Below are 26444 nucleotides of genomic sequence, written 5' to 3'. Positions count from 1 at the left end.
AATTCGCCATCGCCCGCCGGGGGCTTTGACTTTGACTTTGACTCTGACATCGGGGGGGAGAGTGCAGTGGAGAGATAAGTTTTTTTGGCCTTCCATCACAGCAATGTGATGGATGTTTATGTAAATTATGTTGTGTCTTGGGTCTATTTGTTTGTAATGTATGGCTGCAGAAACGACATTTCGTTTGGACCTCAAGGGGTCCAAATGACAATAAATTGAATTGTATTGTATTGTAAAAACCTATACAAGGATGGCATCTTTTCGTCTTTTGCGGAGCTCTCGTCCAACTATAGCCTCCCAAACTCCCACCTTTTTCGTTTTTTCCAGATTAGGGATTTTGTGAAGAAGACATTCCCCCATTTCCCAAATCGCCCCCCTGAAACCCTGACCGATACCATCTTAGCTCTAGATCCCAACCGGAAGAAATGCATCTCTGTTTTGTATAACTTGTTAGGGTCGGTTATATTGAAACCTCATACCTCATTAAAAGCTGCGTGGGAGGGTGAGCTGAATACGAAACTAACAGACCAGCAATGGGACTCTGCCTTGGATTTGATCCATTCTTCCTCCATATGTGCCCGTCATGGCCTAATCCAATGCAAAGTCCTTCACAAAGTCCACAACACAAATGCAAGATTATCTAGAATTTACCCCGCTGTTAGGGACACCTGCAACAGATGTAATCAATCTCCTGCCAACCATAGCCATATGTTTTGGTCTTGCCCTAAGCTAGCAGCCTTTTGGAGGAGTGCCAGACTATTCCTCCAAACCCACTGTCAGCCATTTTCGGTACCCCTCCCAACACCAACCTCTCTGTTGCGGTGAAACGGGTTCTAGCTTTTACAACCTTGTTAGCCCGGAGATCTTGCTTAACTGGAGGCTCACCTGTCCCCCGACACACGCCCGCTGGATTAAGGAGGTGCTTTACAATTTAAAGCTTGAAAAACTTAGGTTCTCTCTCAAAGGCTCTACCAAGACATTCCTAGATACATGGAACCCTTTCTTGGAACTTGTTAACTCTCTCAACTTGTCCCCGGACTCGGAAGAGAACTGAGTGCTCTCCACCATTGTTCTGCTCTACTGCAGCTGCTCTCCCCTTAACCCCCCCTCCCCACACTTATTTATTTAATTACTTACTTATTTACTGTTATTAGTGACCCTTTTTTTTCTCTTTTATTTTTTTTTTAGTACTTTTTGTTCCGTTTATCTTACCATATTTGTGTGGATGTGTATGTATGTGAGTGTTGTTTGTCCCCGTTTGGTTCCGACCTGATTCGGGTGGGTTGAAGGTGGGTAAGGGTAAGGGCTTTGAGGGTCGCTTACATACTGTTGCACAATTATGCCTTGACTGTCACTGTCTGTTATCATTGTATGTATGCAAATTGCTGTGAAATTCAAATAAAAAAGATTTAAATTAAGTTGGTTTGGCTGAAAGGAGAGTGGATGAGAACAGAATTTGGGAAATGAAACCGATGTGGTTGACAGCCCAATTCATAGAGGTTAAGCAATAGTTAAGTAAAAAAAAAATCTAAATTGCAGGCGTTGAAAGTCTTGTCACCAAAACAGATACAGTTGAGAGAGTGAAACTGATGAAATGCAATTCAACAATTACCCAAACTTTTCAGTTTATTATGGAGCTGGTGTGTTCTGATGAAAGGTCATCCATTCAGCTCAGGTCAACGCAGTAGTTTTTCTATCTCCACACATGCTGCCTGATCTGCCAGGTATTTCTAGTGCTGTTTTAGATTTTCCATATCTAATTGTCATTGAGAAGGTGATAATGGGTTGCTTCCGAAGCTATTGTAGTTTGTATAGCACATAGAACAGTACAGCACATGAACATGCCCTTCAGGAAGATGTAGTGATAGTTACCAGATGGGCTAAAGAATGATGTTTAAGAAGGAACTGCAAATGCTGGAAAATCGAAGGTACACAAAAATGCTGGAGAAACTCAGCAGGTGCAGCAGCATCTATGGAGCGAAGGAAATAGGCAAAGTTTCGGGCCGAAACCCTAAAGAATGAATCGAGTAAATAGTAGAAAGGATAGCTGTGAATAAATGGTACAGATGGCTGTATTTTAATTTGCTAGAGGCCAATCGGATTAAAACTTCATTGAACAGAATAATAGAGCACAGGAACAGGCCCTTCGGCCACAGTATCTGTCGAACATGATGCCAAGTTAAACTAATCTCCTCTGCCTGCATGTGATCCATATCCCTTGACACCTCATGTATCCATGTGCCTATCAAAATCCTCGTATCTGTTTCCACCACCATCCCCTGCCTGACAGCATGTTCCAGGCACCCAGCACTCCCTGAAAAATAAAATTTGCCCTGCACCGTTCCTTTAAACTTTGCCCCTCTTACCTCCATGCCATGGCCTTGAGTTTTTCAAATTTTTACTCTGGGGAAATGCTCCTCATTTTATATCAGTTCTCCCTTCAACCTCCAGTGTTCCAGAGGAAATGCTGACGCATGACCATTCTGTTCACATATGGGCATCAGTGCTGAGAGTGCAAAGGATGTCTGACTTAGAATCGTCCCTTCCCAGGCAACTTGCTGAAATAGGTGCCTTTTTAAGCTTCTCTTAGGAAGTTTCTCAGAAAAGTGTCCTTGGCCAGTTTGTAATTTGCACCATGGACTTCAAGCTGTCTTAGCAGGCTTGGGGTGTAATTATAATAAATGTGAAACAAATAAGCATAAAAAGATACTTCTAGGCTTGAATATTTGAGCGAACTTAACAATAAAATATGCAATTGCTTATTTGCAACCATTGTCTAGATTTCTTAGCTGAATTTGTTTTATTTTATAGCTGTGAAACGTTTAATGAAAGAAGCACAAGAACTGAGAGACCCCACAGAACAGTACCATGCCCAGCCTCTGGAGGTGAGACTTTAAAGTTTTTTTTAAAATTTGGTGTGGTTTTTTGCTGCTGATATGGATGACATTTCCTCTCTTTACAAACCATTCCTGAGTGGTCCAACAAATAGTCATAGAGGCCCTTTGGCCCAACTTGCCCATGTAGACCAAGATGCCCCATCTACGCTAGTCCCACCTGCCTGCATTTGGCTCGTATCCCTCTAAACCTTTCATATCCATGTACCTGTCCAAATGTTTTTAAAATGTTGTTATCGTACCTGCTCTGGTAGCTCGTTCAATATACACACCACCTCTGTGTAGAAAAAGCGTCCCCTTGGGTTCCTATGAAATCGTTACCCTCTCACCTTCAACCTATGCCCTCTGGTTCTTGATTCCCCTACTCTGGGTTAAATGTGCATCCATTTACTTCAGGGTGCTACTTAACACGTTAACAGGCTTTTAAATGTCTATCTTTTTTTCTCCACTTGCTGTGAAAATGTATCCAGAGCTTTAACTTTTAATTTTAAAAGTCGACCAACAGTGTGCCTGTTTTTTTTCTCTTTCGTGGTTCTATGAGGTGGTTGAAAGTTTTATTTGTAACTGTAACTCAATGTATTATGGTTTGAAGTTTCACTTCTAACAAGTGAATGTTTAGTCTGTGTTTTAGAAGCCATTACAGTTTACAGTCTCATTCCAAATGGTGTTAATGTTGGAAATACCATCAAAGTTGAACTCTCGGATGATAAACTCGTGAACTGATTCACAAAAGCTGCCGGTGGAAACCGTGCTTGCCACAGGGAGCAAAATATAAACCATAGCTGTAGTTCGTTCTTCCAGTGACTGGGGAGCTATCCTAGCCCAATGGTTGCATACCAATGAGGATACTTTGTGCCTGGGAAGAAACAACGTGCAACTACAGAGTCACTCAGTGTCTTTGGTGCTTCTTAAATTGAAAAAGGGAATAAGCAAGCAAGGATTCTGAGCTTAATTTCTGGCCATTGACTCTGGTCTTCTGTGATGATCTAGATTTTGGTTGTAAAATGTGTTGGGAGAAAAGTAAATAGCTAATTCAGACAGCGGATCACTGTCTCTAAGCCAGGGTCTTGAGCAGATGCATTGAGTGCACTGGAAGGAGATTCGGGAAACCTGGATCTTTTATGGCTGGTAAATTAATGGTAATTTAAATTGATGCTGCCAGGATTAACTCTAGCAGGGGACACTTCTGACACAAGGGTGGGGAGGTTCACTGGGATGCTGAATTCTGTGGGGCGTTTGATGCTTTCAAAAGATTTGGGACAATGGTTTATATGTTGGAGTGGATGTTGCTCTTCTCCGCAGGTGGATGAATGCTTACATGTTGCCGATAAACGACAAGCAAGTTTGTACCTTTTTGTGACTTGCCTTTTGCTTCCGACTTAACGTCAATAAAAAAATGCTCAACGTGCCATTTGCAATTGTTTGTTCTCTTTTTAAATGTAGGATAATCTATTCGAATGGCATTTCACAGTACGAGGTCCTCCAGACTCTGACTTTGATGGTGGTGTATACCATGGCCGAATTGTGCTGCCACCAGAGTATCCCATGAAGCCGCCCAGCATTATTCTTCTAACAGTAAGCTCAATTTAAATTTATCTAAATTGTTACTTAGATCCCTTTCATATGCTTGTCTTGAAAGCTATTTAACCTCTGGGCCATTGTCTGGTAATTTCATTTAGTTGCGGGATCAATGTTAAATGGTGCATTTGGCAAACTCCCTTTCCTCCAAATATTATTATATGATCCTTAGCGTTTGCCTGGACACACATGCGGAGCGGATTATTCCTTTAACCTCTCTTTTGAAGTACATTATCTCAGAGAAACATTGACATTTGGGAGAAGCATTGAACTGAAATGTATGTGTAAGATCTTGCACAAGACGCAATTCCCTGTACCTCTGATGTAGATATCAAAATGTCGGTGGTGAAAAAGCTGACTATTGATTAAAAAAAATTAAAATGCAACCACTTTGGGAGGATGCAGGTAGAAGAGGTTGATTATTTTTTTTCTTTTCACAGAATGGATAAAAAATGATGAGATGTAAATTTGCTGGATGGCAAAAAATATCCTGTTTTCATATCAGGATGCTAATTAGTATATTCTGTTTGCATATATTCTAATAGAATAAATATCATTCTTCATGACCTGGTGCATTGCAGAGAGCCAATGTTGAATTTATTCAGCAGGCACGCAGTTGCAGCGTGTGTCATCGGTTGTGCAGGAAGGAACTCCAGATGCTGATTTAAACCAAAGATAGACACAAAAAGCTGGAGTAATTCAGCGGGTCGGACAACATCTCTGGAGAAAAAAAATAGGTGATGTTTTGAGTCGAGTCTGAAGAAGGGTCTCGACCCTTCCTATTCCTTTTCTGTCTGACCCGCTGAGTTACTCCATATTTTTGTGTCTATCTTATGTCATCGGTTAGTCTTCAATTGTCAGCGAGGTAATCCTCTATGCCAAAACAGTAACATTGAGGGTTTATTGACAGCCCAGTGATAATTAATTATGCTCATGCCCAATCTGTTTTTTTGTCATCTTGTTATGTAAGAGGCAAGGCAATTGGTCTTTTGTTGCACTTCTGTGTACTTCCTGACAATATTAATGCGTGAAGTGAAGTGATTCCTAAGCTATTATGTTAATTAGCAAATGTGAAAGAAATATTTTTCTCAGAGATATCGTTGACTGGGCTTTTTGGAAAATTGGAACAAACAATTGATCCCATAAAGTTTTCTGATGGCAAAACAATGTGTTTTCCTATTTTGCTTTGATTATTTTGGAAATGTTAAAAACAATTGGAAATTATCAGAAATGTAACAAATATTGCAGTGTATTAAATATTTGCTGCTGCTGCTGCTGCTTGACTAGGGTCTTTGTGTTTCAGCCTAATGGTAGATTCGAAGTAGGAAAGAAGATTTGTCTGAGCATTTCGGGACATCATCCCGAAACCTGGCAACCATCCTGGAGTAGTGAGTATTACCTGCGATCCAGGTCATCGATGTTAATTATCACTTCCAAAGCTGTTGTGCAACAGGTCACTAGTGTGGTTTTTTTGTGGTAGACAATAGACAATAAGTGCAGGAGTAGGCCATTTGGCCCTTTGAGCCAATATGATCATGGCTGATCATCCACAATCAGTACCCTTCTCCCCATATCCCCTGACTCCGCTATCTTTAAGAGCCCTATCAAGCTCTCTTGAAAGTATCCAGAGATCCGGCCTCCACCGCCCTCTGAGGCAGAGAATTCCACAGACTCACAACTCTCTGGTGTAGTACAGCTTTAATTCTGGCACAATACAATTGAAGCATCATGTGCAGTGTTACAAGTGCGATTTTTAATTTTGTGTCTGTAGCTTCCCCTTTCAGCCATGCAGCGATGGGGATTTGAAATGCCAAGCAATATTTCCATTGGAGTACCAGACCAAGGGCTACAAGAAATGTGCAAAAACAAACTTGAGTGTGTCTTTACTTTTTTTGAATTTTCTTCTCACTATTTAATTGCTCAACTAATAGCTATTATGGTGTATGTTGAAAACTTAAAAGAAAAATTAAACTTCCCATTTTTTTTCAATTTAATTAACGTAACTGCTTTAAACCATATTATATTTGTTCCTAGTACGAACTGCATTGTTGGCCATTATTGGCTTCATGCCAACGAAAGGAGAAGGAGCCATTGGTTCTCTGGATTATACTCCCGATGAGAGAAAAGCACTGGCCAAAAAGTATGATTTTAATTTTGTTTACATCATGCAAGTAGACCAATTCTAGGAGAGTTCCTAAATATTTTAATCTAATTGTTTTAATTGCCCCACTCTGTTCTTTTTTTCCTGATACAAAAATGTTCTAGAAGGAAAGTGTACACTTGTAACGCGTTTGACTTTATTCAATCTTTACATCTTCTTGGGCGCTAGTAATTATTCATATCAGGTTATCATATCCTCTTACTCAATTGTAGTGCTGCATTTAACATTGAAGATTGCTTTTGTAGACTGGACGTAACCTAGACAGAATTAGTGTCTTTGTACCATCTTAAAGTCAAATATCCTCTGTATAGAATTGACCATTGTAGTTTCTTCATTCTCACTTTTGTTATTTCTTTGATTAGAAACACAATGTGGGAAGTACTTAACTCTTTAATTCCCTGCATCTTCTGTCATGTTAAAGTTCAGATATCAATTATCTGCGATGTTTGGCTTTTGTTCAACTACAGGCAGTCTCCGACTTGTGTAAGGGTTACGTTCCCTAACCCTTTCATAAGTCAGATTTTACGCGTTGAAATCACCTTAAACCTAGGCAGAATCAGAACTGACGGTGCTGGTTAATATACAAAACGACACAAAGTGCTGGAGCAACTCAGCAGATCAATTCAATTCAATTCAATTCAATTTATTGTCATTTGGACCCCTTGAGGTCCAAACGAAATGTCGTTTCTGCAGCCATACATTACAAACAAATAGACCCGAGACACAACATAATTTACATAAACATCCATCACATTGCTGTGATGGAAGGCCAAAAAAAATTATCTCTCCACTGCACTCTCCCCCCCGATGTCAGAGTCAAAGTCAAAGCCCCCGGCGGGTGATGGCGATTGTCCCGCGGCCATTAAAGCCACGCCGGGTGATGCAAGGTCGCACACCGGGTTCTTGATGTTAGAGCCCCCGGCGGGCGCTCGCAGAGTCCCGCAGCCATTCCAAGCCGCGCGGGGCGGTGATGTAGGCCCCACTCCAGGAGCTCTTCAACCCCGCAACTCGGGCGGGAGAAGTCGCCGTTGCGGGAGCCCTGAAAAGCGGTCTCCCCCCAGGGACCCGCGGGCTCCTGGTGCCGCCGTCCGCCAGACCCGCAGTTGCAGCCTCCGGAGGTCGGGCCGCAGCAGCGTCCACCACCGCTCCACCCGCTCTGGACTCGGCCAGTTCCGCGACGGTGAGGTGAGTAGTCAGCACCACAGCCCCCGGTCTTCCTGTTGGAGGCCGCTCCTCGTTGCAGCCCCAACGACAACGGAGACCCGACAAAGAAAAGGTCGGGTCTCCCGTGCAGGGAGAGATTTAAAAGTTACCCCCACCCCCCCACACACATACCCCCACAAAAAATAACAAAAACTACATAAAAACATAGACATAAAATAATAAAAACGCAGACGGACTGTAGAGGTCGCTGCTGACGAAAGTCGCGCCGCCCACCGCCCAGGCAGCATCTCTGGAGAACGTGGATAGGTGACGTGTCGGAATCAGTTCAGACTGATTTGGTCCACTGAGTTCCTCCAACACTTTGTGTCGTTTCACCTTAAAATTAGGCGTCGATACCACTGGACTGCTCCAGCGAGCCCTTCTCCACCAGCTGCCACACTGTCCCGTTTGCCCGGCTGCTGTTGCGGCTCATGTTGTAGCCGTCTCATCTGCTTTTCCCTGTTTGAATTTTGCAACAGCATATGGTGTTGGTGGGTGTGGGTTGAAAAATGTTACTAGATTTCTCACTGCACATAATGTTGGAATTATTCTGTACCAAATAGTACTTAAAAATGGGAACAACTAAGATTCCATAACCGTTGCTGTTTGTAAGGAGCTACTTGAGGAAATAAGTCAATTAACAGACCACTTCGAAATATTCAGGTTAATTGTTATTGCTATTGTAATGAACAGATTGTAAAGAGTCATGAGTTTTTGCAAAAAATTAAATGCAAATGCAACTGAAAGACCATTATTGATGATCTTTTGATTTAGGTCACAGGACTTCAACTGTGAAATTTGTGCCACTTGCATGAAGACAGCCCTGCTTGCATGCTCAGAAAGTAGCATTCCAAGTCTCGCTGATGTGGAGGCCAAAGAATTAGCAAAACAAATCAATTTTAAGGTATGTTGCCTTTTATAAATCGAGCAATGAACAAAAATTGTTGGAAAAGACAGTTTGATTGAAATTTGCACAGTGACGCAGTGTACTGTGTACTGGCATTTTGAATCATTTAGACAGGCAATTTAGGATTAGGATTAGGATTCAATTTATTGTCATTTGGACCCCTTGAGGTCCAAACGAAATGTCGTTTCTGCAGCCACACATTACAAAACAAAAAGACCCGAGACACAACACAGTTTACACAAACATCCATCACATCGTTGTGATGGAAGGCAAAAAAAACTTATCTCTCCACTGCACTCCTCCCCCCCCCCCCCCCCCCCCCCCCCCCCCCGATGTCAGTCAAAGTCAAAGCCCCCGGCTGGCGATGGCGATTGTCCCGCGGCCATTAAAGCCACGCAGGGTGATGCAAGGTCGCGCACCGGGTCTTGGTGTTAGAGCCCCCGGCGGGCGCTCGCAGAGTCCCGCGGCCATTCCAAGCCGCGCGGGGCGATGGTGTAAGGCCCCGCTCCAGGAGCACTTCAACCCCGCAACTCGGGCGGGATATGTCGCCGTTGCGGAAGCCCCGAAATGCGGTCTCCCACCAGGGACCCGCGGGCTCCCGGTGCCGCCGCCCGCCAGACCCGCAGTTGCAGCCTCCGAAACTCCGGGGGTCGGGTCGCAGCAGCGCTCAACCACAGCTCCACCCGCTCCGGACTCGGCCAGCCCCGTGACGGTGAGTAGTCGGCAGCTCCGCAGCTGGGACCCCAGGTCGTTCCTGTTGGAGGCCGCTCCACATTGCAGCCCCAACGACAACGGAGACCCGACAAAGAAAAGGTCGGGTCTCCCGTGCAGGGGAAAGATTTAAAGTTACCCCCTCCCCCCCACACACACATACCCCAACAAAAAAAATAACAAAAACTACATAAAAACGAGACAAAAAAATAATAAAACACAGACAGACTGCGGAGGCCGCTGCTGACGAGAGTCGCGCTGCCCACTGTGCAAGAGCCTGAGCCACACAAGTCAGATGGATCTTCTGAGTATTGTTTTAAAGGAGTGTTGAGATTAGGTGATTGATTCTAGATTTTAAGACCCTACCAACTGAAGCTTCTGTAGTCAGTGATGGAGTTGTTAAAAGGTCACAGTGTGCTGGAGGAGAGGCAGGATAAAGCGTGGCAGGTAATAGGTGATCACAGACAAGGGTTTGTTTATTGGCAAATGGTTGGAACAAAGGCCAGAGATTAAAACAGAAGGTGTGAGACAGAAGGATTGAAGAGTTACAAATTGTTATGGCAGAGGAAGGAATGGAGGAGGAGGTGTGAGCCCAGCAGAAGGGAAGGGTAGAATGGGGGGGGGGGGGGGGGGGGGGGGGGGTGTTTGTTGGAGGCTGCTTAAAATTGAAAAAAAACAATCTTCATCCCCAATGGATTTTAAGCTACTGTGGCAATCCGCCTCTGGCAATGGAGGAGGCCCAGGATAGGAAGGTGAGTGTGGGAAAGGGAAGGGGTGTTAACATGGTTAGCATCCGGGATATCCGGTAGACCATGGCAGACGGAGTGTAAGTGTTCAGCTAAATGGTCGGCAAGTCTGCACTTGGTCTCGCTGACGTACAGGAGGCTACATCGGTTGTAGTAGGAACTATTAAAATTGGGAATGTTGAAGAGCCCAGAACTGGAAAGGAGCTGGAGCCAACAAAGGTATAGTTGAAGATTCCAGCAGCAGCAGCAGCAGAAGGAATTGGAGATGGAAAGAAGTAATTAGGGTGAGAAACCGCAGGGTTTGTGATTCAATAGATGGTTCATATCAAGTCAAGTCAAGTTTATTTGTCACATACACATACGAGATGTGCAGTGAAATGAAAGTGGCAATGCTCGCGGACTTTTGTGCAAAAAGACAAACAACCAAACAAACTATAAACACAATCATAACACACATATACCTTTACATAATAAATAATGGAAGGAAAAACGTTCAGTAGAGTTAGTCCCTGGTGAGATAGGCGTTTACAGTCCGAATGGCCTCTGGGAAGAAACTCCTTCTCAACCTCTCTGTTCTCACCGCATGGCAACGGAGGCGTTTGCCTGACCGTAGCAGCTGGAACAGTCCGTTGCAGGGGTGGAAGGGGTCTCTCATGATATTGTGCATATATGACTGCAACAATGAGAACAGACTTTAAAAAAATATCCTGGACAAATACCAAGCCAGATTAAATCAGTATTATGTGGTTATATCTGAAGATCATGGCTTCCTGTAATCTACTGTATCGCCAGTAAGAGAGAAATTTAGAGATGGTAGCAAGGTAAAATAGGATGTCGGCATACTATTGAAATTACTTAATTTGAGTAATGTTGCCATGCAATGACATATAAGAAAGGGGAGAAGATCAAGGATGCTGTCTGGCCCGCTGAGTTACTCCAGCTTGTTGTGTCTATCTTCGGTTTAAACCAGCATCTGCAGTTCCTTTCTACACATCTAGGCAAAAGGTAATGGTGCAGTTTTGGATGATTATAGAATTGAAAGTGGGCTTATGGAAGTAAAAATGCCACATGATATGGCAAAGTTGGCTTTTCGAGTGGATGATCAGTGAAGAACTTGAAGTGGAAGAGGTGGAACAAGGCAAGGCGCAAATCCAGGTGAAACTCAGTGCAGAAGAGCGAGAGTAAGATGTGATATCAGAAATGAGAGCTAAATTGCCTATTCAAAGTTGTTGGCAGGGCAAAGTGTAGAAAATAAAGCCAGAGCGTGTGTGCCTTTGCTTCCACTACCTTTTGGCAAAGAGAATTCTAGAATCTACTAGACCAAGTGCAGACCCGTTGGGTCTGGTCCCCCAACGTGCGGTTGTGGGTGGGGGGGGGGAGGAGGCGGCACGCAGCGTCACACACACCAACTATCCCCCCCCCCCCGCACTCACGCTAATTAACCCCTTGATATTATATTAATATTATTAATTTGCTCCTTTTACCCCATAACCACCCTATCTACTGACGCATAGCCCCCAACTTGCAGTCACATCTAGAGAGGGGGGGGGGGAGAGAGAGAGGAAAGAGGGGGGAAAGAGGGTGTGCTGAGAGGAGGTGGGGAGCAGGGAGGGGGAGGGTGGAGGGAAGGGGGTAGGGGTGTGTGGAGGGGAGGGGGTTTAGGGGAGGAATGGTGGGGGAGGGGAGGGGGGGGGAGAGGAAAGTGGGGGAGAACCTAAAAAACATTTTAGAACCAAAAAAGTACATTCTGCAAGCATTGTAGAACCAAAAGAGACACTTTTTGCAAACATTTTAGAACCAATAGACACATTCTGCAAGCGTTTTAGAACCACTAAGGACACTTACATTTGAGTAGACATGTGTTCAGTGTTATTCACAGCTCAGAGAAACGTGACCCTCTGCCTTCCTCCAGCTTGCAGACACTGATTGAGGCACACCACTTCCTGGTTTTATAGTCCCTCCCCCCTGCCGCCTGCAGGGGCAGCAGAGAGAATGGGGAATTTTGTAAAATCATTAATATCTCTCTCATTTTTCATCGACGGGAAAAACCCTTGGCACACATACGGCGGAGGGGGGCTCTGAGCAAGGTGGCCAAAAATAACGGCCGTAGGTGGCGGCGTTCTCTCGGAAATCGCAGCACAGATGGCCAAAACTGGTCAAGAACAGACTTTTAGTAATATAGATAGATAGATGAATATTATTTGATGTAGATTCGTGTTAAACAAAGTGATATGTTTCTGAGGCTAAGTGGAGTTATTGAGTAAGATTACAGTTAGTTAAGGGTTAGGGAGATATGCTTGAGTGACTTATACCTCTGCCAATTTGTACGTACACATGCTGTGCAAGTGCTGAACTCTGGGCCTGGATTGTGTGTGGAAGTCCTGTAATGCAAATTAAACCCCAAACCCTGAATTATTTAGTTTAGGAATATAAGGCTATCAACCAAGCTAAGATAACGGTTTTATGTTTGTTGAAACGAGGAGCTGCAGAAGCTGGTTTACAAAAGAAGATACAAAGTGCTGGAGAAAGTCAGTGGGTCAGAATAGAATGGAGAACATGAATAGTTGACATTTCATGTTATGACCCTTCTTCAGACTGATTGTAGCTGAGGTGGGGGGGGGGGAATAAAGCTTGAAAAGAAATGGGGCAAGACAAAGCCTGGCAGATAATAGATGGATGCAGGTGAGGTTTTAAGTTTGTACATGTGTTATTTATCTTTCAATAGGCAGAGACACATACTTCCAGCAATGCTGCAACTGAATCTGCTGCTGCTGCTGCTCCTCCTGCTCCAGCAACAATAATAAATGAAAACCAAGATAGCCAAGTTTCCCAGCAACCTGCATCCGCTGGTACCAGTCTGGAAACAGGAATGGTATGTAAACAAATTTATTCCATCTCTTTGGCCTGAACTGTGCAGATTTTCTGCAGATATGTACTTATGAAATCCAATAAATGTTTCTATTAAAGTGATCAATGGAAAACAGCAAACACAAAGATTTGTGTTAACAATTCGTGATCTGGCATATGCTTCATGAATATTTCAATAATTGTGACTTGGCATAAACATAAAAGTATCCGAAGTTAGTATTTTTTTTTAAATATTTTATTTTTATTAGAAGTACAATAAATTACAGTAATACACATCACATATATATTATTACATTTGTTGTACCACTTCGTTTTTCGAGCTTTAAAAAAAGGTAGAAATAAAAGAAGTAAGGAAAGTGAGCAAGAATCGTGAAGGTGCAGGAAAGTGTTGAGAGAAGAAAGCCCCTTAGGGAAGAAATTAGAGAAGGAAGTAAAGAAAGAAAATAGACCCTAGAAAGAAAAGAAAAAAAAGGAAAAACAATCGCTCTATTATAACACAAAACTCCGCAAAAAAGGATATACCAACCGTGTTTTAAAAAAAAATATATATTTTATACCCCCCGTTACCAAATCCTGGTACCATTTATATTTTAAATTACTATTGCACCTTATGCTTGTAATAGTTCCATAAATGCAGACCACGTCTTTTGGAAGTGGTCTGCTTTGCCTGCTAGGAGGAGTCTCATCTCTTCCAGGTGTAGTGTTTCCCATTCTTTCCCATTGTGTAAATGATTTATCTATAATTGAAGGTTTAAACGACGGGTTATTGACTATTGGCATTAAAAGAGATAGATTTCTTAATTTTAGATTCTGTTTTATTTGTTTCCAAGTTCTAATTGTGCTATGTATCATTGGATTTTTATTATAATTTTTGTTATTCAGATTCATTGGTGAGAGGAGAGTCGCTCCTGTATTAAACGGAGAGCAGTCCTCTCTCTCCATTACAATCCAGTCCACCTGCTGGGCAGAATTGTCCAGCAGGTGAATCATATTTTTAATATTTACTGCCCAATTATAGTACATAAAGTTAGGGAGCGCTAGACCACCCATCTCTTTTGATTTACTAAGGTGTGCTCTTTGTATTCTGTGGGATTTATAATCCCATATAAAATTTGTAATGTCTGAGTAGTTTTTTGAAAAACTTTCTTGGAAGATATATAGGTATTGATTGAAATAAATATAGGATTTGTGGTAAAAAGATCATTTTTATAGCATTTATTCGACCTATTAAAGACATCGGGAGTGTTTTCCAGAATTTGATTAGATTATTTAGTTTTTTAAGTAAGGGGCTATAATTGGCATTAAACATAGCGTGATAATTTCTAGTGATTACAATTCCTAAATATTTAAATTTTTCTGTGGCTATTTTAAAGGGGAATTTCAAGAGATGCGTTGAGTCTTTCGGTTTTATCGACATAATTTCACTTTTGTTCCAGTTTATTCTGTATCCTGAGAAAGATCCAAAATCCTCAATTAGATTTAATATGTTTGGTATACTGATTTGGGGTTTTGTGATATACAGTAGTACATCGTCTGCGTATAAGGATATTTTGTTATTTGAGTATTTTGTATTATAACCGTAAATATCCGGGTGTGTTCTGATTTTTTCAGCTAAAGGTTCAATTACCAGAGCAAATAACAGCGGTGATAATGAACATCCTTGTCTATTGCCCCTTGATAATTGGAATTTCGTAGATAGTATATTATTAGTTAATATTCTAGCCGTGAGTTTGTTATATAATAATTTTATCCATGCGATGAAGTTCTCTCCCATTTGAAATTTTTGCAATACTTTAATCATATAATCCCATACTACTTGATCAAACGCTTTTTCTGCGTCCAATGAAATGATAGATAACTCTTGTTCTTGAGGTTTGTGAGAGTGCATTATGTTAAGCAGACGTCTCAGGTTATTAAATGAATGTCTCTTAGGTATAAATCCCGTTTGATCCTCATTTATTAATTTACTAAGATATTGACTTAGTCTTCTAGCTAGTGTTTTCGCTAATATTTTTTGATCCGTATTTAACAAAGCAATAGCTCTATATGAGCCTGGTTCTTCTATATCTTTATCTTTTTTAAGTATTAATGTGATCGTTGATTCTGCTAGTGTTTCAGGTAAAATTTGTTCTTTAAAAGCGTATGTATACATTCTCTGTAGACGTGGTGTAACTATGTCGTAAAAACATTTATAAAATTCATTACTGAATCCGTCTGGTCCTGGTGTTTTTCCATTCTTAAGTATGTTTATTGTGTCTTCTATTTCCTTAGATGTAATTTGTGCTCCCAGTTCCTCTTGTTCCTTGGAAGGTTACAATTGTCCAAAAATTCTGAAACTTTATTATTGTCTATTATCCAATCCAATCCAACTTTATTTGTTAAGCACTTTAAAACAACCAATGTTGACCAAAGTGCTGTACAGAAGAATAAACAAGACATCATAAACAGACAACATAACAGCTCACATGAGGCGCAAAAATTACATATGAAATACAACAATAAATTAAAAGACATAAAACATGAGTAAAAATAATAGCCACGCAATAAAAGCAATCAAAATAAGAAATTAAAGAGTGCTTTACATAGAAAAAATTAATAAATAAATAAAATAATTAAGCTTCCGTACATCCATAGAAAAATTAAAATTAAGAAAAATGACACAATATATTGTATAATTCAACACAAACGTCCCCCCACAACAGAATAAAAAATTTCCACTGTGGGGAAAGGCATCAGAAAGCTCAGTCCTCTCCCTCTGTGATCACCCGAGGTCGGGGCCTATTTGTGGCCTCCGCAGCCAGTCCGATGTTTTCAGGCCCTCTTGCCAGAAAGCTGGAATGCCGGCATCGGGTGAACACTCCTCGGCGGCTTGGAAATGTCTGGAGCGGCCGCTTCCTCCCCGTAGACCGCGGCACCCGAAGTCTTCAGACCGCGTCGATGTGTATAAATTCTTGTAAAATTGACCAAATCTTTTATTGATATCATTAGGTAGTGTTAATAATTCCCCTCTATCTGATTTAATCTTTAAAATTGCATGATCTTTTTCCCGTTTTTTCAGTTGGCGTGCCAAACGTTTATGGGGTTTATCCCCAAATTCGAAATGTTCTTGTTTTGTAATTTGGGATAATCTTATATTCTCTGACAATAATTTATTTAGCTTAAATTTCAGTATTAAGATTTTATTATGTTTATCCGTAGTTGGATCTTTAGCATTATCTATATCTAGTTGTCTGATTTGTTCTTCTAATTGTCTTTGTTCATTCTTATTCTTTTTGTTTTGAAAAGCTTGATACGAGATAATGACTCCTCTAATAAATGTTTTGAAGGATTCCCATAGTTAAGTGGGCGATATATCTGGTGTATCGTTTGTCTCAAAAAATAGGTCCATCTGTTTTTTTAGACACATACTCCCTTCTAATTTTAAAACAAAAGTTAGCGGGGAGTGATCTGAAATCGTATTGGTGTGATATTTAGGGTTCATAGTATAAGGGATTAGTTTTGTATCCACTAGGAAGTAGTCTATACGTGAGTATGTTTTGTGTACCATTGAATAAAACGAGTATTCCCTTCCAGTCGGATTCGCGATCCTCCAGACGTCTGCTATATTTATATTTTTTATATATGTATTTAAGAGTTCACTAGTTTTAGATTTCATATTACCTCTTTGTTTTTGCATCGATTTATCTAAGTACGGATCTAAAACAGTTGAAGTCTCCTCCAATTATAACATTTTGGTAGTTAAATTCTGCGATTGTATTCAGGATTTTATTAAAAAATTGAGGATTATCAAAATTGGGCGCATATATGTTTACCAAGGTGATTGGCGTAGCATGGATCTCTCCTGTAACTATAAGATATCTCCCTTCCTTATCTGATATAATGTTCTTTAATTTGAATGGTATTCCTTTGCGAATAATAATTGCGGTGCATCTGGATTTCGAAGTATATGAGGAGTGAAATGTTTGGCCTATCCAATTCTCCCTCAATCTCATCTGATCTTGATGTTTAAGGTGCGTTTCTTGTAGAAAAGTAATGTCCGTGTTATATGATTTCAACTGAGCTAGTATTTTGCCCCTTTTAATGGGTACATTAATACCCCTTATATTCCAGCTACACAGTGTGATTCCTCCCATTTTCTTTTGTTTATCATCTTGCATTTTCTCTGATTTTAATACCCTTATTTATTACGGTGCATCCATACCTCAGGACTCTGGATATTTGGGGGGCGTTTATATTACTAACTTCCTTGGTAGATCCCTTTTGCGATTGTCCTTGAAAAAAAAACACATAGTAGTGACATATTGTGATTTAAAAAAAAAATTGAACAAGTAAAATTACAGTGTCTGGAGTATTCGACACTGTAGTGCGTGCCCCACGCGTCTGTGGGATTCGACATCTATTCGACTTCCGAAGTTGATGTTGCACAATTAGCTCCGCTCCCTTTATTACTCTAAACCTAGGAGGGCGGTACCATTTCAAAATCAATTATATTTCACCCAATTACACTATATATATATTTAATTCAGACTTATCAGATCTGTGTTCAGCTACTGCGAAATTTATTTATCTAACACTTTCATCTACTGATTATTTATAATTAGTTATACCTTTGATAATAGTAAGCTGTTAGCTGTAAGGGTTAACCAGAAACAGGCTCCTGGAATTATGCCAGGTGCCTGAGTCTCCTCCCTTCCCCACACGAACTACATAGCACTTAAACTTTCAGTATTATCTACTTTAATTCTAAAATTTGTTATCTCTATATACGAGCTAGTCAGTCTTTTTAGCACATTATTACATTTTGCCCATTATATAGTTCAGGTTAGTTTCCATTTATATTTCTATATTAGTATTGTTAATTATTGTTAATTCTCTATATTTTGTAAAGCTATTTTAAGATCTTAAACCGCCATTTGTCCTTGTGATGTTTTCCACATTCGGCTCTGCTGTTCGTCTCTGCGTTGCTTATCAGTCTTTCCTTCATTTTGAACAAAGAATGTCCTTGAGTTGAATTCCAAAGCGTCCAAAGGAGATAAGGTGTCTAGACCAGCGCACGTGGAAATGCTCTTCCATTTTAAACTTTTAGAGAATGGTGTTTCTTCCCTTATCTTCGGGTGTTCTCTGTGAAGTAATAAAAGGAAAGAATTTGTCCATATCGTCCCGCTGCCTTGATTAATCTTCTGTTTCTGCCACAATCTCTTGGGCATATTTATAAGATGCGTCCGAATTAGTGAAAGTTTTCTCTTTTCCCTTGAAAGTAATGCGCATCCTGGCCGGATAAAAAACGCCACATCTGACATCTTTAACTCCATGGAGAATCTGTCTTGTCTGTGAGAACTTTCTTCTCTTTTGCATGATCTCATAGGGATAATCCCGGAGGAGTTTGATAGAGTCATTTCCAAACGTCATCTTCACTCCGTATTTGATTTTTTTCATCAGCTCTTCAAGTGCTGAAATGTCCCGAAGTTTGACTATGATCTGTCGTGGGTGGGCTGGATCTGCTTGTGATCTTGGCTTAAATCTAGGTATTCGATGTGCCACTTCAATTTCCGGTTCCATAGGTAAATTGAGTACCTTTTTGATTAAGTTGGCAGTGAACTCACGGGCGTTGTTTCCCTCTGCTCCTTCAGTTACTCCCAGTATTCGTAAATTTTGGCGTCTTGAGCGAGCTTCGAGATCAAGACATTTATTGAGACTTTCGCCAGTTGACTCTTGAGGCTGTCTAGCTCTAGCTTCATTCCCTGCATATCTTCAGCCATTTGATCAACAATTGTTTCCATGTTGTTCATTGCAGTTACATGTGAAGAAACAATTACATGCACAGCCTCAAACTACTTCTTAGATTCTTCTTCCCCTTTATTAATTCACCCCATTAGCTCTTCATGCACATCCTCAATTCGTTTTTGTATAATGCCAATGCAGTCAATAACTTTTTGATTACCAGCATTGATGTTCGACATGTTTTCCATCAATTTAACATTAATATTTTCCATCATTTTTGAGTTTCCAGCCTCAATATCCTTTCTCAGTTCTCTTACCGAGTTCTTTATCTCCTCCATTTCATTTTTCTCCTTAGTAGCCATCTCAGTCTTGGATCTTGTAACCATTCCAGAATCCACTTCAGGGGTCAGTTCTTCAGTTTTCTGGGTTTTCAGCAGTTGTTTTGAGATTGTTCTCTGAGGGCTCTGAGCTGAAGACAGTTTTTTCATTTAAAATCCTTTATCCTCCGTTTTAAATTACAGTGCTTACTGATGACGTCATCAGCGCGACGTCCCAGGGCTCCAGTGAGTTTTTGAATTGGTCCCGACCTCCAGACCCGATTTTAACGCGAAAAATCGCGATTTTACAGGAGCGGAGCTAAAAGTTGCGACTGCTAGTCCAGCATGGCGCCACCGGAAGTCCGTATCTGAAAAATTTGACAATGTTTTTGTCAGCTGTTTTATTAATCTCTTGATCATTTAGATGAATTATGCACTCGTTAATGTGGTTATTATTGAACGTTATCATTATTGAACATATCATCATCATTGTTGTCTAGGTTAAAGGTATTTGGTGACCCCTATGCCGTTGCTTTTTATAATTTATGTGGAGGTTTTGTTCTAATACCACTCAGTATTGCTGCTTTGCTGCATTGACTGTCTTTGTGCTGCCAGAGTTGTCCACACAGTCTGGGAAAAATTGCTCTATATTAGTTTATACATGCTGATTTCTGCTATTGCAAAGTTATCTTTATTACGTCATTTTCAGCTATCATCCCTAAATTTGGCAGCAGCCTATTTCAGTAAATCATTCATGATAGTTGTGTGAACTATTTGATCTAGAAACATTCCTTTACATGTCCATTAGTTTGAAATTGCCCAAGGCTTGTTTAGAGCAAATTTAGCAAAACTGCCATTCATAGCAACTGTAATTTAAATGAAATTTTGCATCTTAATCACCACTGAAGATTCCATTGAATTTTCCTTGTTTATTGTTCTGATTTGATCAATTTAATCCTTGAAATTATGTAAATGCTTTTTGGATTTAACATATGAAACTCATCCAAATTAGTTTGCAAATATACAACAAAATGTCCTGGTTATTATGGTGCTCTGCTGTAATTATTTCATGTGGATTGAGCATTTATGTAACATCTGTTATGAAATGCTGTAGCCTGGAATATAGCCAAGTTAGTGCGGGGGTGGAAGGGAGCTTCAACTTGAATTTGCAGATAAATTGTGGTCAAAATCCAGGATAAGCTGTGGTTCAGGAATGACGAAGACTGGAGATTGTTTTAGCAAAAGCAAATCTAATGACCTTGATCCATCTGCTCGTGTTCAATGAAAGAACAGATAGAACAGCCAAAATGAATCAACAACTTAAATTGGGAAATGCTGTCAGCATATTTTACTTAATATCCGATTGATTAGTTTGATCTATTTTGTGCTCAAAATTGGGTAATCTACATTAATAAAAAAATATTTGTCATGATATTTTTGGGAGAGCTGCCGTCACTCTTACTTGTAATTAAAGCTAATGAGGAGCATCCTATTCCTAAAAGATTCCTATTAAATGGATTTAATAATACTAATTGTTGCTGTCTGGGAAGGGTATAATATTCTGTGTTCCACTATATTAGTCAAGAAACTGAAGTTGTATCTGATGGATTAATTTAGCTGTCATGATTATTAGCCATATGTTGTTTAGTGGTCACTTTAATGCTGAAGAATAGGCACGTAAACCAAGAGTAATGGATTGATTTGTTAGCGAAAAATTAACTATTTGTTACATGTTTGTAGGGTCATACAGCATAGAACAGGCCCTACGGCCCAGCTTGCCCATGCTAATTTACATCCCCATCTACACTAGTGTTTGGCCCATATCCCTCTTAAACCTTTCCTATCCATGTACCTGTCCAAATGTCTTTTAAATGTTGTTGTGGTGGGTAACAGGGTGAAGGAGGTAAATACTATTGATTTAACATATGATGCTTAATAAAATATGGAATAAAAAAGGCAATAGAGGTAATGATAGCGGCAAAAATATACATGACAAGAAACAGTAGCAGCAAATAGTTGGATATTTTTCAGAGTGAAGAGCAGCGCATAGTGGTCTTCCCCAGATTTCCGAACTCTTTCTCTGTCCTTTATGTGTTCTAATGACTTAAAATTTGATAGAATTGACAAAACCTACACTGCAGACTACAGAAAACTTGGAAACGTATTGACGAAACATCAATGAACCATGAGGAGTATAGTGCCAGACTTGGGGGTGATGCAGACAGATAGTGTAATGGTAGACATACTGCAAGTGAATTATATCATAGAAAGATGTGAGGTGTTATATTTCAGCCGGATGACTGCAGAGAAGCAATGTAAATTAGCAGGTGCAGTCCTAAAGGGTAAAAGCACAAATATCTGAAGGTATGTGCATAAATTGTTGCATGCAGAACGTCTGAAAGAGTGCGTTATTTTAAAAGAAGAATATATGGAATGCTAGACTTTATAAATGGACACCAAGTGCTAGTGCAAGGGATTAATAAAAAACCTTTATATGACAACTTATTTTGAAGTACTGTACACATTTTTCAGCACCCCATGGGGAAAATAGATATGAAAGTTTCTAAGAGGTTTATAAAATTAGGATAGTCTTTTTCCCAGGACAGGGGAATCTAAAACTTAAGGGCATAGGTTTCAAAGGGGCAAAAATGTCAGACGGTGATGGGTATATTGAACAAGCTGCCGGAGGTGGTGGCAGATGCAGGTATAATTATAATATTCAAAAGATAATTGCACATGTAATGGATAGGAAGGCTTCAAAGGATATGGGCCAAACGCAGGTAAGTAATATCAGTATAGATGGGTATTTTGGTCAGCATGATGAATTGGACTGATGTGCCCATTTAGAGATTTCCAAAGATTCCCCCCTCTTTTCAGTCTTAAATAACCAACCCCTTACTCTGAAATAGTAACCCTGGTTCTCAATTCTGCAGCCAGTGAAAGCGTCTTCCCAGCATTCATCTGAGTGCTGTAAAAAAAATTTGTGTTCAACTCGCATTCTTTTAAACTCTGGTCTAATCTATTTGAGCTCTCTCCTGTACAACAAACTTGTCATGCCTGGAATCAGTTTGGTGATTCTTCATTACACTCCCACTGTTGCAAATATATCTTTTGGCGAAGACCAGAAATCATACACAATTCATCAGCTGTGATCTTACCACATCCCTTAATACCTGCAGCGACATCTTAATCACTGTTTTAAATCCTCAAGTAATAACCACCAACATGCTATTTACTTTCCTAATTGCATGCAATAACTGTATTCTAGCTAAAGGGTACAGAAAAGGTTAACTAGAATGATTCCAGGGAAAGATACCAAGTGCTGGAGTAATCCAATCCAATCCAACTTTATTTGTTAAGCACTTTAAGACAACCAATGTTGACCAAAGTGCTGTACAGAAGAAAAAACAAGACATCATAAACAGACAACATAACAGAACATAACATAACAGCTCACATAAGGCGCTTAAATCACATATGAAATACAACAATAAATCAAAAGACATAAAACATGAGTAAAAATAATAGCCATGCAATAAGCAATCAAAATAAGAAACCAATCAAGCAAATAAAGTCGACATCTTACTGTGTATCAAAGGCCACGGAGAAGAGATGTGTTTTAAGAAGAGATTTAAAAACAGACAGAGAAGAGGCCTGTTTAATGTGGAGAGGCAGATCGTTCCATAATTTGGGTGCCGACACAGCAAAGGCACGGTCCCCTCTGAGCTTCCGCTTAGTTTTAGGCCCACTCAGGAGCAGCTGATTATCTGACCTGAGAGAGCGGGCGGGTGTATAAAGGTGTAGAAGCTCAGATGGGTCAGTGGGTCAGGCAGCATTTCTGGTGAACATGGACAGGTGGTGGTTTGGATTGGGACCCTACTTCAGCCATGATGTTGAGCTCCGTTGCTTCCACCTCCAGGCTTTTTCTCAGGTAAGGAGTCCTTGCATCCCACCAGTGACCCCTTCTTCCATCTCTAACATCTGCCTGAAGAAGTGTCCCAACCCAAAAGTCACATCACTGAGTTACTCCAGCACTTTGTGTCTTGTTTTGTAAAACAGGATCTGCAGTTCCTTGTTTCTACATGATTTCAAGCATGTAGGTAGATTAGAGAATTTAAGTTATTTTCCTTGAAACAGATGAATTTTAAAGGTGATATGTTAGAGGTTTTTAAATTTCTCAAGTGTATAACGAGGTAGCAAGAAACTATTCCGATCAGCAGAGGGATTTTGAATCAGGACATGGGGTTGGCGAATCAACAAGAAGTTGCATGGGACAAAATGTTTGGTTGAGAATGAGGCTCTCGGCTATGCTGATTGTAGCAGTAATAGTAGTGGAGACAAGTACAATAATGGCATTCTAAAGGGAACAAATACATTTGCAGGGGTACTTGGAGAAGATAAGGGAATAAGATGGCAAGAATGTCCTTGACCAGAGCCAACAGGGATTTGATTGGTTAAATTAACATTTGTCTTGCCATCACATTTTGAAGTATTGAGATAATATCATTCCACAATTGTCAGGATTTGGCAATGATGCGACCAATAGAGCTTTTACATTTGAGGAGAGAGAAACTGTTCCAAAAAAACTGGCTTGATTTATTTTTAATCGTTTGATCTGATTCTTTTGGATGGAGGCCAAGGAACCTTCGGTGGCACAGCGGTAGAGTTGCTACCTTATAGTGCCAGAGACCCGGGTTTGATCCTGTTTACGGTTGTTGTCTGTACGGAGTTTGTACGTTCTCCCTGTGACCGCAATGGTTTTCTTCAGGCGCTCCAATTTCCTCCCACACTCCAAAGACGTACAGGTTTGTAGGTTAATTGACATTGGTGAAATTTTAAATTGTACCTAGTGTGTGGGATAGTGTCAGTGTGCGGGGATCGCTGGTCGGTGCGGACTCTGGACGGAAGGGGCTGTTTCTGCGCTGTTTCTCTAATAAGAAAAAAAATTAAAGATCTTTCTTTCCGTTATTCAGATTATTGGAGATGACACTCACGTTGGGAATCAGGAAGATACACAAAGTGTGCCGCCTAACACCACATCGCTCAGCCCTCGACAGCGGCGTGCACAACAACAACAACAACAACAGACAAGGCGCCCAACTTCATCATACTCTCAAGTCCGGCAACCAACTAACACGAATCAAATCGGATCCACTATCCTAATTGTTGTTTTGACATTAGCGCTGGCTGCCCTCATTTTCCGAAGGATTTACATGGCCAATGAATATAGATTTGACTATGAATTGTAATGATCAGTTGTTTTGTATAGCGTAGACTGGGTTTATTACATACCTTATGTATTCTAGCATGTTCGGTCACCATATTAAACAATATTTGCTGGGCATTGTATGACCTATGCAAAGTGGATTTAAGAAGTTATAGTATGCAAAGGTTATGCATAATTATCCTTGGGATAGCAAAAAGCATTTTCCAAATATTTTACACTGCAGGGAAACCCATTTAAGAATAGTTTTGATCATATCCTATTCAAATCAGTTTAGTGTTAGTAGAATTGAGTTGTTTTCATTGAGGTTATGCTGTTCAAAAACGTATTGTTCTGAACATGTTGCTGAACTATTTAACTGGGAAGTTCATTGGCTTTTAACACCAGTCCAAGTTAAATTATATGCAATTGTCCCTTTTTGAAGTGAATCATATTTCTTTCTGTTCCCTAATATTGTAACCCTGTCGGTTAGAGTGTGAATTTCCAGTTGTTATGTGGATTTGAGCAGCTTGGCAGGAGTTATGGTACTCTGCAAATTTAAAATCTATATTGAATTGCTCAGTGAAGTAGTTACAGGCTTAAATGTAATACTGGTTTCTTGGCACCAGGTTAACAGAAATACCATTAATTCAATTTAAAAATATCTCCTCTCACGAGGGATCCATCAGAAATGTGATCTACAAAGACCTATAAAGTTAATCTAAAAAACAGCAGGCATCAAATGTACATCAGCCTCCATGCTTTGTGATCTTGTAGATTATTCAGGAGCGACAAATTGTATGGATTTAAAAAGTTTTCTCATGGTACAAGAACCCATAGAATATGTAGTGATAAAAGGAAAATGATTTAGCGCTAGTCCATGAAGCAATTCTGGCATAAATTTTTATTTTTGAGTAGCTTAATTTAATGGGAAGAAACATGAAGGAATGTTGCAGTAATTTTGGTATAATGTCAAGGTAACTCTATTTCTAAGCTTCAATAAGCATAAGAGTTGTTGCGTTTGAGAATAGTGCTTGGATAAGTTATTTGTAGAAACATCTTCCCATCCTGAGTTGGCCAGAGTAACCATCTATTGCATTTTTCAGCAAGTGATTTAAAAAAAAAAAAGCGCTTTTTCAGTTATGGAGATTTGTTTCCTTGAGGTATGAATGTAATAGCATGTCAGTGTGTGTGTCTCTCTTTTGAACTTTCTGTTCAAAGTTAATAATGCAATTTTCTTGTATACGATGCTATGCAGATTTATAATTTTTGATTTGACATTCTGAGTGAATGGAGGGAGATTTTTTTTTCAATTGCTGGTTGCTTTTTGAACAATGACTTTTGCTGATGTAAAACTTTTTAAAGCTATCTCACACAGATATAAATGTTTACCATTGTATTTCCAGTTATAGAATTGCTTTTTGTGGGACCTAAATCCTTTGTACAACCATCAACACAGCACTTTACAGTTAAGGGAACAATCTGGTTACTCTTGTCTTTCTTATTCATTATTGTTACCAAGCTCAAAGTAGATGTTCGATACGGTAGTTTTTGTTTGAAATAACGAACTGTTTGTGGGTTTGGAAGAAAAATGAACTTTCCTGTCTGGCAGCATAGCCCGTCATCCATTCCGAAAGATTCTTTGGAGAGTTTTGTATTAAAGTTCATGAATTGTGATATTAAAAACACTTTCCTGTCACAAGCACAATTCAGAAGGTTGCTAAAATAGTACTGATATAACAATTTAATTATAATAGTGAATAAATATAATTCCAGATTTATTGTTTGTGCTTTGTCACCTTCATTTCATTTTTCTGTCATTGATCAAATAATGAACACTTTGAGTGTTAAAACTTTCAATCATGGCTTATATATTGAAAAGAGACACAGCTAGAAATGCATGAAATGGAAATAATGAGTACCGTTATCAAATATCTTTGATGGATTAAAAGTAAAGTATTTATACAGCCACAGAAAGATATCCTGTACAGAATGTGAAAGTACTCTGTGTACTGCTTTATTGCAGAGCATTGTAGGACTAATTGGAGACAGTGGACTAACTAGTCTGACCCTGTACAGATCAGTCTTTCCTCCTTCCTTGAGAGTTAAACCCTTTTTATATTGTTGTATTAGCT

At 40.0% G+C, this 26444-nt stretch overlaps 1 protein-coding gene across 1 annotated transcript in view; it reads left to right on the top strand.

Moving 5' to 3' along the window:
• The window catches only part of ube2j1 (ubiquitin conjugating enzyme E2 J1), a 30957-nt gene extending 4867 nt beyond the window's left edge, over positions 1-26090 (top strand). The window contains exons 3-9 of the mRNA XM_033020858.1: positions 2812-2885; positions 4338-4469; positions 5776-5860; positions 6507-6612; positions 8611-8740; positions 12926-13072; positions 24080-26090. Of these exons, the coding sequence (XP_032876749.1) occupies positions 2812-2885; positions 4338-4469; positions 5776-5860; positions 6507-6612; positions 8611-8740; positions 12926-13072; positions 24080-24355 (950 nt within the window). The 3' untranslated portion in view covers positions 24356-26090. The remainder of the gene's footprint in view (positions 1-2811; positions 2886-4337; positions 4470-5775; positions 5861-6506; positions 6613-8610; positions 8741-12925; positions 13073-24079) is intronic.
• Positions 26091-26444: the final 354 nt, after the last annotated feature.

This window comes from Amblyraja radiata, chromosome 5 (genome assembly GCF_010909765.2).
Source record: "Amblyraja radiata isolate CabotCenter1 chromosome 5, sAmbRad1.1.pri, whole genome shotgun sequence".
Taxonomy (NCBI): Eukaryota; Metazoa; Chordata; class Chondrichthyes; order Rajiformes; family Rajidae; genus Amblyraja; species Amblyraja radiata.
Note: the sequence above shows the minus strand (reverse complement) of the source record. Positions and strands in the feature narration are given on the sequence as shown.